We start from the raw sequence: 15,293 nt of genomic DNA, 5'->3' as shown, positions 1-15,293 counted from the left end.
GATGGCTCATCTGTGTTTATAGATGGATGGAAATACCACCAATCCAGTCTTTACTTCCTTTCCTCTGAGAAAAAGAACTGGACTGAGAGCAGAAGATACTGTATAGACAGAGGAATAGATTTCATCATCATAAACAACGGAGAGGAACAAGTCAGTGTGTGTGCACAGTGGTGTTTACTTGTGCTGAAATGGTTTTACTGTTGTTTTATTTCTCAGGATTTTGTGAAGAACATATCTGGTGATGTTAAAGTCTGGATTAGTCTGACTGACAGAGATGTGGAAATGGGTTGATGGCAGCAGTGGGACCTCTGGATGAAAACTGATTAATAAAACACATAAGAAAAAGATAAAGCACATACGCCACTGTCATGTTTCATAGGTTAATTTTCTCATTCCTTGTGTGTTTTCTGTCTCATTAGTGGGTGTGTCAGAGCGTGAGCGAGCTGATTAAGGTCAGCTGCGACTTACTAAACTTCCTGATAAATGGCACAGGTCAGATGGATCGCTAGGACAGACAGATTCTGGCCACTGGACAGGCGGTTCAGGATCTGGTGACGCAGATATCCAAGCTCACTTCACAGATCCAACAACTGAGACTTCCCATTCCGGGGTTTGTGGCTGCCTTCTCGCTGCGTGGACGCCGTATTCTGGACTCTTGTGGATTCTCTTTGCGCTTTGCGATTTCCTCAGAATCGTATTTCTTCCTGGATTTGTTAAATTATTCTTTGTCAATGCACTCTGTTTAACCGCACTTGAATGCTCTGAATCTATTGTGACAGCCATGTGATGAAGTCTGGTTTGACTAACTACAACAGTTCAATAAATAATAGGTTAATTTATAATTTAATATTTTATAAAGCCAGAAGCTCATTTCATTCTTGTCAAAAATCAGTTATATTCATGATACAAACATTGATTAAAATCTGATATCAAGTCGATTTATCTTTTTTTTTTTTAGTATTTGTATTTCTATACAAAAATAACAGAAATTGATTACATGTTCTTCATCAATCATGCTCAAAGCATTATGGGTAGAATCTCTGCTCAGTCTCTTCTGATTCATCAACATAGTTTCACTGATGATCCAAAAAAAAGATAAAACCCAGGACAGAGTGTCTGAGTGAATGTGGTCTGGACTGTGTGGATGAGTCTCATTGTGTCAGAGACGCTGTAGAAGCGACAGAATCCCTGCGCTCTCATCCAAATACACTCCTGTTCTATAGATATTATCATTACCATACACTTCTGGTCTTCTGCTGATGATGATGGGCTTCACAGAGAAATTAGTCTCTCTGTTATTGTGTATGAATGAGTAACTGTAGCGAGAGCAGATCAAACTCCAGGACTGATCATTACGTCCAAACACACACTCATCACCTCTCCTTCTGCTGATGTTCTTATATGACACCGATATATCCACAAACCCACTCCACTCAGTCTCCCAGTAACAGCGTCCACACACTCTCTCCACACAACACCTGAGACATTTTAAATCTGTCTGGATGATCAGGATATGGCTGAGACTCAAACACAAATGTTACTCTTCTGTTGTCCTCAGACAGTCTGAGTTTAGTGTGTGCTGTGTTTGGATCCAGTGTGAGAAAACACTCATCTGAACACATGAACACAAGAACAGAGACGTTAATAACACAACAACAATCACTACAGTGTGTGTGTGAGTGTATGTAGACGTACATTTCTTCAGTCCTGTTGTAATCCTGGATTCTCCTCCATGATCAATGCTAGAAAACACATCAATAAAAGGTTATACAGTTGTCAACACTGCAAAATTTTTTTAATAATTTTTAATTATTGTCTTGTTTCAGCCAAAATATCTAAAAAGTATTATGCTCAACGAATGTGCTTCTGCTCGTATAGTATCCACTCCAATAACATGCCAGCAGGATAAATAATTGTTACAAAGCATTTTCAGTTTTCGGCCAGTTACATCCAGAATTTTCGGTTTTGGTCTAAAATGTTTCTTTCGGTGCAACTCTACTACTTATAGCTTGTAAAACATTTACAAGGGATTTAAAGGGTCATTTACCTTCCAAACTAAAAAGTTAAATGCAGCACAGAGAGAGACAGAATGTCAAGATGAAACTGTACAACTGTACACTTGATTTAAAAAAAATGAACCTCTGCAATTTCATGAAAAAAAAAATCGAAAACCCTCTGTGTTGTTTTAGGAAGGTAACTCAGCCTTCAAATCTCCATTGTATGCTTATAATGTAGATATGCTTATGAATCAAGAACAAGGCTTTTATAGTTTTTTTAAGTGAGCAGTGTAGCACGTTTAGCTGTAGCTTAGCATAGCTCATTGAATTTGATCAGAACATTAGCACCAAGCTCAAAAAATTACCAAAGAGTTTCAATATTTTTCCAATTTAAAACTGTTTTATAAACATTGTGTACTAAGATTCACAGAAAATATAAACTTGTGATATTATAGGCTGATATGGTTAGAATAATACTCTCATTCTGGCATAATAATCAATTAACTTGCTGTACCATGATTTTTATGTCAGAATGAGAGTGTAGCTCTAGCCAGATCAGCAACTTTTATTTTACGTTGGTCTTAGTACACAATATAACTATAGAAGAGTCAAGTTTTAAATAGGAAAATTAATGAATCTCTGTGGTCAATTGTTCATGAGCGTGATGAAAATAGTCTGATGGAAATCAGATTAAATGATCTATTCTAAGACACCTCTAAAAGTGCTACCGCCAGACCAGGGGTTCTGCTGAATTTATTAGAAAACGGTAAAACTCTGACGCTAAACCGTAAAATGAACTTATTTTTAGTGGTGTGTTCCTTTAATCGTTTATATTGTTACATCCTCAGAAACTCCTAGACTGTAGAGAAGCACTGAAGCCAAAACCTCCTGCTTGACATACTTGAGTTTATTCAGTGAGCAGTTTGGATCCTCCAGTTTTTCAGAGAGCAGCTTCACTCCTGAATCTCCAGGATGATTGTAGCTCAGATCCAGCTCTTTCAGGTGTGAGGGGTTTGAAGTCAGAGCTGAAGACAAATAATTACAGCCTTCCTCTGTCACCATGCAGCCAGACAACCTACAAAAACATACAATAAACCACATGACATTAGTTTGTTGTTGCTTTTATATTGAACTGATTGGTTAATAAAAATAGTAATTCTATTCTCATTTAGCATTACCAAGAAAACATCCCCCTAATCTTTAGACATTATATATCCTGCGATCGATCTCTCACACAAACAATAATGGTAATGCTTCTGAAATCAACAAAGTAGTAAAATAATATAAATATAGAATATAAAGCTAACATTTAAAAACAAAACTTCTAATATTCTAATCTAACCTGGTGCTACCCCCACCCACATGAGAGGTTTGCACCAAAATGACACAAGTATATACTTTTTTCAGCAATTCTTCAGCAATGATTAAACCTTTAAGACCTAGAGCATTTTTGAGGCGCATGACACACCTTTGTTTTTTCACACCTATTCTAGCAGTCAAAATCAAGTGCTATATATCATTAGAAACAGGAGAACTTGAAGATGAAGTCCAGATTATTTTAATTTCTCACTTTTCTTATGTTTTTCTAAGAATTAGTGTATTTCATGCAATAATAAAGATTCCTTTACATTTATTAGTATCATTATTAGTATGCTACTGTCTCTTGAAAACTGGAACTACCCAAACTCCTCATGGCAACAGCAGAAGCAGAGATGTGGAAACTGGAATTGTGACAGACTATTACAGTTTTTCTTTGGAACTGGCAGTATGTAAGTATCTTTATTTACCAGCTTACAACACAGGCCACCTAGCTAAAACACACATATGTGCGAGATGCAATGGGTAAAAATAAGTAAAATAGATAAAAGAGGGCTTGGATAAGCCCTTTAATGACATCCTAGCAAACATTGGTCCAATGGCAACATCTTATTTAAACTTCTTTAAATTTAATAGTCATTTAATGTGGTAGCATTTAGTAAATTATTGTACTTTATGGAAAACCATTTACCTCATTGTCTCCAGCTTGGAGTTTAAACTCTTCAGTCCTTCAGAAAGCAGCTTCACTCCTGAATCCTGCAGGTCATTGCTACTCAGGTCCAGTTCTCTCAGGACAGAGTTTGAGGATTGTAAAACTGAAGACAAACTCTCACAAGACTGTGTAGTGAGATTACATATGGAAAATCTGAACAAGAAATATACAGTAATTACATATAGAATTAATCTTAACAGTGTGGTTTTTTTCAATAAATACATATTTTGAACTCAAACCTTAAAATCTCCAGCTTTGAGTTTGGACTCTTCAGTCCCTTCAGAGAAACAGCTTCACTCCTGAATCCTGCAGATCATTGTTACTCAGGTCCAGCTCTCTCAGGACGGTGTTTTGAGATTGTAAAACTGAAGACAAACTCCCACAAGACTGTGCAGTGAAGATTACATGTGGAAAATCTGAATTTAAAAAAACAAATTAATTACATATAAATTCATTTTAACAGTGTCTGCGTTTTTATTTGCATTAAATCAATGTTGGAACTCAAACCTTAAAATCTCAGCTTTGAGTTTGGACTCTTTGATCCATCAGAAAAGAAGCTTCACTTCACCAGTAGAGGTTGGGCATTGTTGTGGTGTCGAGCTGGCCTCCATTGTCGTGTCTCCCTTTGGGGCTGGCAGGTTGTGTGTGGACAGGCGGTCAAGCCCTGGCTAATGCCTTCTGAGCAGCGCTGGCAGATCCTTCCAATATCCCGACCTTCAATCGGCCAGGAACCAAGAAACTATAGACATGTTCACCTCAGGTGAGCACTTGTCATGTTTCTCCATGCACACAGGAAATGGTGTAGGATTTGTTTCTACCCTGGGGCGGCGATGTTGGGTCATGCAAGCTCACCAGCGCTGCGGTATCAGGAGAGCGCGAAAGGCTTTACGTTAATGTGGACCTCAGCTTCACGAGGGCCTCAGCTGGCAGTCAGAATAAACGTGGGAGAAACGGCGGTAAGGCAGTGAAACTGGCAATAATTACATAATAAGTGTAACATGTGCTCTGGCTTTATGCTGGGCAAACAAAAGTGAGCGCAGAGAGAAGTAGAGCGAGTCAGTACTTGGGCGGCGGCTCCCTCTGCTGGCATGGGCGTTACACTCTGTTATTGGATCAGTGTGCTCAATAATGAATCTTTGACCTTCAGTTTGTATGTTTTAATTATGCTGTGTTGTGAATAAAATAAACTCATTTAAAAAGCAGTTTTCAATCTCCTGGAGGAAAAACAACCTTGCTTTAATATGAATGTTTAAGCATACATGCAATTTCTAATCAGACCAGGCTAATTCATTAAAGATCATTATATATTTCAGTGTGCAATGATAACCTAGCAGCAATGTAGAAGATGATATTATTAATATATTAAGCAACTGTCAGTGTGTGTAATAAACAGCTCTTTCACTCAATTCTATGAAATCAGTGCAGTCCTGTATTGAGTACAGCCCTACTCACCATGTATTCAACAACTGCACAGCAACACCTTAGATACCACCTAGAACATTCAGGCCACTAACTTAGTAACACCTAGTACCTTGGCAGCACGCAGCAACATTTTTTGTTACTATTCTGTGTGTGTTTTGTAGTGTGGATCATGGAAAATTCAGGATTACAGAAAGGACCAAAAATGTATGTCTACACACACACACACACACACACACACACACACACACACACACACACACACACACAATTCTGTCAGGTATCCTTGAGGCCAGCATTGATACAATGCAATCTCTAGCTCATACCTTAACCTACCAATCAGAACTAGTGTCTTTCCCAAACCCCATACCCTAAACCTACCTTTTACCTGATTACAACCTGATCCTGAATGTTATGACCCTCAAACAGGCTTTTAGTCAAGACCAGCTAAATATCCTTGCTACAGGATTGTCCTCACTCCGATGATCAACAATATACAAAAATGAGGCGGGCTATGTGCACTCACACACACACACATACACACTGTAGTGATTGTTGTGTTATTAATGTCTCTGTTCTTGTGTTCAGGGTTGTGTTTCTCACACTGAATCCAAACACAGCACACACTCCAGCTCAGTCTGTCTGAGGGAGGAACAGAGAGGGTGATGTGTGTGTCTCAGTCACCAGTCATATCCTAATCATCCAGACAGATTTTATCATTTGGTATCAGGTGTTGTGTAGAAGAGTGTGTGTGGACGCTGTTACTGGGAGACTGAGTGGAGTGGATGTGTGTTAATATCAGTGATATAAGAACATCAGCAGGAAGAAGAGAGTAAAGAGTGTGTGTTTAGACTAATAATCGATCCTGGAGTTTGTGCTGCTCTCCTCTGATTACTCATTCAGACATACAATAACATAGAACTGATCTCTCTGTGAAACCACATCGTCATCAGAAGAAGAAGGAAAGAGAACAGAATGTCTGAGTGATAATATCTCTAGAGGTAGGGTGTTATGTGGATGAGGCGCGGGAACTCTGTCCTTCTTCAACATCTCTGACACAATGAGACTCATCAAACAGTCCAGACCACATTCACTCCAAACACTCTGTCCTGGTTTTGGGTTTCTTACTCACTGGATCATCAGTGAAACTGTGTTGATGAATCTAGAAAAGGCCGAACAGAGATTTGTTTACAGAGTCTCCCACGTTTGTCACAAGAGACGCAGCGAGGGCTTAACCTGAACAAATAAAGTCAAAAAAAAAAAAAAAAAAAAAATCTGACGGTCACAATCAATCCCTGATCCAGAAAAACACAGCGCAGTCTTGAATAAATCTTTCATTTATTTAAGAACAAGAATTAACAGAGGAAGCAAATCTTCAGGAGAGAATTGAGGCCAACACCAATAAACAAACTCTAACTACGTTGAAAATTATAAATAACCTACTCAAAGAAAATAAATAAATAACAGAGTCTTACCTTACTCCTAACTAATATAAACATAGGCAAAATCTCATTTCAAAGTAAATGGCACCCTCTCCCTACCGCTTCTAAAGACAAACAAAGTTTAAAAAACTGAAAACAAATCAAACACAGAGCATCCACATGCTCTCCATAATTCACAGAAGAGCAATTCACTCACAATACCCCAGGAGATAAAGACCATGTCAGCCACTAAGTAACAACACTTTCTGGATCAGGAAAAGAGTGAACACGTGGCCGTCAGCCTCCTCATGGTTCCTCTGAGATCTTATGCCGAGGCGCTGATCAACAATAGCATCAGCTGGACCCCAATTAACAATCTGCAACAAAAGAAAAGAGGGAGAGAGAAAGAAAGACATGCAACTCTCCAGACATGCCCAATAGAGTGACTTCCACCCTCTCAAAGATCATATTACCCAAATACGTCCGCAGGATGTAGCAGATTCTACCCATAATGTTTTGAGCTGCATGGTGACTATAGATGTTATAATCTCTTCCTGAAACTTTTCCTAGTCCAAAAATAGTTTGTTTATTCATTTACTCCTATGTACTAGTATAGTAAATTGCCTAAAATCTATTTAAATTGGAACAAGTGATTTTGTACATAATGCACTTTAGTGGTCTTAAAAAGTCGTGCTGGGTTTAGTGTAAATTGGAATGATTCCAAGCATAGCAGGTACAACGAAAGTATCTACCTACAGTTTGCAATATAGAAGAGATCATCCAATGTGTATTTTGAAAACATTACCATTGCAACTTAAATTATGCTTTAGGAGTGTTGGACATACATTTTATACTATACTTGTAATAAACTGGATTCTAGGAATTTAAACTCATTTCAGGCATGATAATTGTATTTTAATAACACTTTTACTGGGATGGAGACTTTGCTGTACTGTCATCCCAGTCTTCTGCTGGATCTCAGCCGCTGTTCTTGAGAAGATCTTGAGTAGAGCAGGGCTGATTCTAAGACTCTCACTCAAATGTACACACACTTCCTGATTCTGCAGACCAACATCAAACATGAAAGATTATAAGAAGAACCTGACAGATGAAGACATGATTCTCAAACGAAACTGGTTTTCAGTAGCGTGAAAAGAAAACTGGTCCTTCTGTGATGAAGAAGACCTGAGAGTAGCATTGATGTGACAGAAGAATCAGTTTACTCAGGACTGTATGCTATTGAGGAAACAGGAGTTTCTGATTTTGTAAGTTGCCGCCATTTGTTTGAGTGATACCTTGTATTATGAACACAGTGTGTTATATTGATGCTGATTTATCAGAGAAGAAAGACCACACAAATATCGTATTCTTTTTATGTATAAGTATTTATAAGATACACAGTACATGGTATTGTATTCACTTTATTGAATAGTGAAGAAAGACCACCAAGCATCATATTTAAAGAAGTGGTTTATTGAGAAAAGACATTAGTGTGACATATGTAGCATTTAGTTTAGTATAGCCAGGAATAAATATGTATTAAATGAGCATTAAAGTGGGCCGAATGTTACCATTTAGGTGCTGAGTTCTGGCACAGAGAAGAGAGGACATCTTAGAAGATGATTTTCGCTGAGAGCAGACTAATAAGATGACTGTACTGATGAAAACAACCTCGCCACAACGCCTCCGAACAGCTCTATATGGCATCTTTTCAAACAAGAGAGAGGAAATGTTTTAACAGGATGAGTTCATTTCTAGAGCCTGCGAATGAGACTCTATAAATAGAATGGACACCCTTCACTGTCTAGATGAACTGGTTGATTATTCACTGATGCAGAAGTCAGAGTTATCCCCAAATCTGGAACAATGAGAGAACATACTATTACTCACTTCCACTTTTTGAACATCTCTGGTTTTATGTGTTGCTGACATCAGGCAGAAAGATGTTTTTGATAAATATTGTGGAGGGCAATATACAGAGTAGAAATTCTTGTTATCATATTCCTGTAGTTAAGAATCCAGATCAACAGTAAACCTTTTTATGTAACGCCTAACAGCCCAGAAAGCCCTCACCTGAATACTGGTGGAGTTCAGAGCTCCTCTGATTTCTTCTCCACCTACTTCCTGTTAGAGAGCTAGTAAACAGAAACTCTCATGAAGTTGGTAAAGTATTGCCAGTTTGTGCCTTACCGAGCTTATCCTGATTTACCTTGTTTGTTCTCATGTGTATGATCATTACCTGTTGCACAGTTCACGTCTCTTACAGTTTTACTTGCCTGTATTGTTTGCACCTGTTTAGTTGATAGCACTGTACTGACTCACTGCCTGCCTACTGACTGTACTTTGAACTACCCTTGAGCTGTTTGATGTTTAGACTGTTTGACCCTGCTTTCCCACATTATCGTTGATGTCTTCGCTGTTAATAAACTTTTACCATGGATTCTACTCAGTCTTCTGTGTCATTTGTTACACACTGAAGATGCGTAAGCTTGAGCATGTTCATGATCTTGTACTAAATTAACAAATGTAACAATCTCTGAATCACATTTCTGGCATTGGCTGGGGAGAATTATGGGAGACTTAGTAAACCAGTCAAACAGGTCTTTTATTGGTCAGTGTATGCTGGTGTTGAATAGCGCTTATAACACATTGTCATTGAAGGGTCCAAACGTCCTGATACAAACGGCTACAACTGTATGGGATTCATAAATATGTAAATACTTAGCACTTTGACAATGTTGACATATTATTTTCACAAAGGATGGCTCATCTGTGTTTATAGATGAATTAAATACCACCAATCCAGTCTTTTACTTTTTCCTCTAGAAAAGAAACTGGACTGAGAGCAGAAGTACTGTATAGACAGAGAATGAATTTCATCATCATAAACGTGGAAAGGAACAGGTCAGTGTGTGCTGAGTGGTGTTTGCTGCTTGCAGAGCCAGTTTACTGTTGTTTTATTTCTCAGGATTTTGGCAGAGAACATATCTGGTGATGTTAAAGTCTGGATTAGTCTGACTGAAGAGAGATGTGGAAATGAGTTGATGGCAGCAGTGATGGGACCTCTGGATAACTTAGTTAATAAAACACATAAGAAAGAATCAGACACACTCACGCCACTGTCATGTTTCACATGAAGTTAAAAATTTCTCATTCCTTGTGTGTTTTGTCATTGAGGTGTGTCAGCGTGGCGAGCTGATTCGAGATCAGCTGCGACTTACTAAACTTCCTGATAAATGGCACAGGTCAGAATTGGATCCTTTAGGACAGACAGATTCTGGCCTGGACAGGCAGTTCAGGATCTGGTGGCTTACAGATATCAAGCTCTCTTCACAGATCCAACAACTGAGACTTCCCATTCAGGAATTGTGGCTGCCTTCTGCAGCTGCGTGGTGGCCGTATTCTGGACTCTTGTGGGTTCTCTTTCATAAAACTGCACGATTTCCTCAGAATATTATTTCTTCCTGGATTTGTTAAATTATTCTTTTTGTCAATACACTCTGTTTAACCCGCGCCAGATATACAGATCTATTGACAGCCATGTGATGAAGTCTGGTTTGACTAACTTAGTGATTGCTTTTATACAACAGTTCAATAAATAATAGTTAATTTCTAATTTAATATTTTATTAGCCAGAAGCTCATTCAATCTTGTCAAAAATCAGTTATATTCATGATACAAACATTACAGTTAAAATCTGATATCAAGTCGATTTATCTTTATTTTTTTTTAGTATTTTTATTTCTATACAAAATAACTGAAATTGATTACATGTGCTATCAAATACTTTGCTCAAAGCATTATGGGTAGAATCTCTGCTCAATCTCTTCTGATTCATCAACATAGTTTCACTGATAGTCCAAAAAAAAGATAAAACCAGGACAGAGTGTCTGAGTGAATGTGGTCTGGACTGTGTGGATGGGCATCTCCATTGTGTCAGAGACGCTGTAGAGCGACAGAATCCCTGCGCTCCTCATCCAAATACACTCCTGTTCTATAGATATTATCATTACCATACACTTCTGGTCTTCTGCTGATGATGATGGAGCTTCACAGAGAATTAGTCTCTCTGTTATTGTGTATGAATGAGTAACTGTGGCAAAGGCAGATCAAACTCAGGACAGTCATTACGTCCAAACACACACTCATCACCTCTCCTTCTGCTGATGTTCTTATATGGTACGATGTATCCACAAACCCACTCCCTCAGTCTCCCAGTAGCTTAGCGTCCACACACCTCTCCACACAACACCTGGATATTTTAAATCTGTCTGGATGATCAAGGATAGCTGGAGACTCAAACACAAATGTTACTCTTCTGTTGTCCTCAGACAGTCTGAGTTTAGTGTGTGCTGTGTTTGGATCCAGTGTGAAGAGAAAACACTCATCTGAACATGAACACAGAACAGAGACGTTAATAACACAACAACAATGCTGCAGTGTGTGTGTGTGTATGCTTTGAAACGTACATTTCTTCAGTCCTGTTGTAATCCTGGATTCTCCTCCATGATCAACGCTAGAAAACACATCAATAAAAAGGTTATACAGTTGTCAACACTGCAAAAAATTTACTTTTAATAATTTTTAATTATTGTCTTGTTTCAGCAAAATATCTAAAAAGTATTCCATACTCAACAAATGTGCTTCTGCTCGTATAGTATCCACTCCATATCCAGAATTTTTCGGTTTTGGTCTAAAATGTTTCTTTCAGTGCAACTCTACTGCCTTAACCTTAAACATTTACAAAGGGATTTAAAGGCTCATTTACCTTCCAAACTAAAAGTTAAATGCAGCACAGAGAGCTTGAAATGTCAAGATAAAACTGTACAACTGTACATGGATTTAAAAAAATAAAGCCTCTGCAATTTCATGAAAAAAAAATCAAAACCCTACTCTGTGTTGTTTGGGAAGGTAACTCAGCCTTTAAATCTTCGTGTATGCTTATAAATGTAGATATGCTTATAAATCAAGAACAAAAGGCTTTTATAGTTTTTAAGTGAAACGATGTACGTTTAGCTGTAACAACATAGCTCATTGAATTTGATCAAAACGGTAACACCAAGCTCAAAATTGCAAAGAGTTTCAATATTTTCCAATTTAAAACTGACTTTATAAACATTGTGTACTAAGATTCTGAAAATATAAACTTGTGATATTATTATGAGCTGATATAGTTAGGAACTATACTCTCATTCTGGCATAACAAATAAATTAACTTGCTGTACCATAGGTGCTGTATGGAATGAGAGTGTAACTCTAACCAGATCAACAACTTTTTATTTAGTCAGCCTTAGTACAATATAACTATAGAAAAGTCAAGTTTAAATGGAAAAATTAATGAATCTCGTGGTCAGTATTCATGAGTGTGATGAAAATAGTCTGATGGAAATCAGATTAAATGATCTATTCTAGACACCTCTAAAGATGCTACCTCCAGACCAGGGGTTCTGCTGAATTTATTAGAAAATGGTAAAAATCTGGCCAGCTAAACCGTAAAATGAACTTATTTTTAGTAGTGTGTTCCTTTTAATCGTTTATATTGTTACATCCCTCAGAAACTCTGGGCTGTGAAAGCACTGACCAAAACCTCCTGCTTGACATACTTGAGTTTATTCAGTGAGCAGTTTGGATCCTCCAGTTTTCAGAAGAGCAAGCTTCCTCCTGAATCTCCAGGATGATTGTAGCTCAGGTCCAGCTCTCTCAGGTGTGAGGTTTGAAGTCAGGCTGAAGACAAATAATTACAGCCTTCACTCTACCATCACCATGCAGCCAGACAACCTACCAAAAACATACAATAAACCACATGACATTGTTTGTTGTTTCTTTTTATATTAGACCCCGATTAGTTAATAAAAATAGTAATTCTATTCTCATTTAGCATTACCAAAAAACATCCTAATCTTTAGACATTATATATCCCTGCGATCGATCTCTCACACAAACAATAGTAGTAATGCTTCTGAAATCAACAAAGTAGTAAAGAATATAAATATAGAATATAAAGCTAACATTTAAAAGCAAACTTCTAATATTCTAAATCTAACATAATTCTGCCCCACCATGAGAGGTTGCAAAATGACACAAGTATATACTTTTCAGCAATTCTTCAGCAATGATTAAACCTTTAAGACCTGACATTTTTGAGGCGCATGACACACCTTTGTTTCCACACCTATTCTAGCAATTCAAAATCAAATTGCTATATATCATTAGAAACAGAAACTTGAAGTTGAAGTCCAGATTTATTTTAATTTCTCACTTTTCTTATGTTTCTAAGAATTAGTGTATTTCATGCAATAATAAAGATTCACCTTTATTATTAGTATCATTATTAGTATGCTACTGTCATAAAAGCTGAGACTTCCCAAACTCCTCTTAGCAACAGCAGAAGCAGAGATGTGGAAACTGGAATTGTGACGAACTATTACAGTTTTCTTTGGAACTGGCAGTATGCCATGTCTTTGTTACCAGCACAACACAGGCACCTTGCTAAAACACATATGTGCGAGATGCAATGGGTAAAAATAAAGTAAAGTAGATAAAAAGGGCTTGGACCAGCCCTTTTAATGACATCTACTTAAACATTGGTCCAATGGCAACATCTTATTCGCTTCTTTAAATTTAATAGTCATTTAATGTGGTAGCATTTAGTAAGTGTGTACTTTATGGAGAAAACCATTTTACCTCATTGTCTCCAGCTTGGAGTTTAAACTCTTCAGTCCTTCAAGAAGCCCAGCTTGCACCCTTAATCCCTGCAGGTCATTACTACTCAGGGTCCAGTTCTCTCAGGACAGAGTTTGAGGATTGTAAAACTGAAGACAAACTCTCACAAGACTGTGTAGTGAGATTACATAATGAAAATCTGAACAAGAAATATACAGTAATTGGCATATAGAATTAATCTTAACAGTGTGGTTTTTTCAATAAATACATATTTTGAACTCAAACCTTAAAATCTCCAGCTTTGAGTTTGGACTCTTCAGTCCTTCAGAGAGCAGCTTCACTCCTGAATCCTGCAGATCATTGCTACTCAGGTCCAGTTCTCTCAGGACAGTGTTTGAGGATTGTAAAACTGAAGACAAACTCTCACAAGACTGTGCAGTGAGATTACATATGGAAAATCTGAATTTAAGAAACAACTCAATTACATAGAATTCATTTTAACAGTGTGGTTTTTTTTTTTTTAATAAATCAATATTTTGAACTCAAACCTTAAAATCTCAGCTTTGAGTTTGGACTCTTCAGTCTCTTCAGAGAGCAGCTTCACTCCTGAATCCTGCAGATCATTGTTACTCAGGTCCAGCTCTCTCAGGACAGTGTTTGAGGATTGTACAAAACTGAAGACAACTCCCACAAGACTGTGCAGTGAGATTACATGTGGAAAATCTGAATTTAAAAAAACAAATTAATTACATATAGAATTCATTTTAACAGTGTGCGTTTTCTTTTTTTTAATTAAATCAATATTTGGAACTCAAACCTTAAAATCTCCAGCTTTGAGTTTTAGACTCTTCAGTCCATCAGAAAGAAGCTTCACTCCTGAATCCTGCAGGTCATTGTTACTCAGGTCCAGCTCTCTCAGAACAGAGTTTGAGGATTGTAAAACTGAAGATAAACTCCCACAAGACGGTGCAGTGAGATTACAGATGGGAAGTCTAAAAAAGAAGAACAAATTAGTTGCATAGAGAATTAATCTTAACAGTGTGATCTTTTAAACAAATAAATATTTAAAACTCCTTAAAACTCCTTAAAGTCCTGCAGAAGTTATATATTAGGCCTGGCACTTGTATTCGTACTGAGACTTTCACAGTATGACGCGTCTCAGTTCGGTGCATTTTTCAGTTTGATAAAAAGTCTTCAGCTAAAATAATGCTTTTTAAATGTAATACTTGTTCAAAACAATCACTTTAGTATATACAATAGAAGCAATCAAAATTAACAAAAGCAACGATACATTAAACACTATGTTAGTTTAATGTAGTATATTTAGAAACTTTTTTTATTATATAATAAATGTAAATACAAAAACAGAATATAAAAAGAAGGACAAGGACAAGGCTGAAAATGGTAACATTAGTCATTTCATTATTTAACATTAACTGCCAATAAAACATTCTTCTAAACAAGAATGAATCTTAAGTAAATTAATATTTAAGATTTGAAAATCTAAATTTGCTACTGTGTTTGTCATGGTTGTGTTGCATCGCAGGAACGCTGGAGACACGGCGTACAACCAGACGATTCTGTAAGGATATGATTTCTATGCGATTTTCTTAAGATTTGGATATTTTCAGAACAATGTGTACATATGAAATGCTCATTTGTACAGCGATGCAAAAGGCTATGAATATTTTAACAACAGTCAACAATTAAAATCCACATGTGATCACCATAAAAATAAAAGTTATTACAAATACTCAATGGTGG

General features: G+C 37.2%; 1 protein-coding gene and 1 long non-coding RNA gene across 2 annotated transcripts; both read right to left on the bottom strand.

Annotated features, from left to right (window-relative positions):
- Positions 1–827: 827 nt before the first annotated feature.
- Positions 828–13,974, bottom strand: LOC122343138 (vespryn-like). The gene is made up of 5 exons (XM_043237494.1): positions 13,815–13,974; positions 4,006–4,179; positions 2,899–3,072; positions 1,696–1,742; positions 828–1,612 (listed from the first exon to the last, which is right to left on the bottom strand). Exons 2-5 carry the CDS (start codon positions 4,008–4,010, stop codon positions 1,434–1,436), a joined length of 405 nt encoding a protein of 134 aa, XP_043093429.1. The 5' UTR covers positions 4,011–4,179; positions 13,815–13,974; the 3' UTR covers positions 828–1,433.
- LOC122343204 lies at positions 11,241–12,490 on the bottom strand. The gene is made up of 3 exons (XR_006250726.1): positions 12,470–12,490; positions 11,336–11,382; positions 11,241–11,254 (listed from the first exon to the last, which is right to left on the bottom strand). It is a non-coding gene; the product is annotated as an uncharacterized LOC122343204 (long non-coding RNA).
- Positions 13,975–15,293: the final 1,319 nt, after the last annotated feature.

Source organism: Puntigrus tetrazona, chromosome 4 (assembly GCF_018831695.1).
Source record: "Puntigrus tetrazona isolate hp1 chromosome 4, ASM1883169v1, whole genome shotgun sequence".
Lineage (NCBI taxonomy): Eukaryota > Metazoa > Chordata > Actinopteri > Cypriniformes > Cyprinidae > Puntigrus > Puntigrus tetrazona.
The sequence above is the reverse complement of the archived record's forward strand: the minus strand, read 5'-3'. Positions and strand labels throughout refer to the sequence as shown.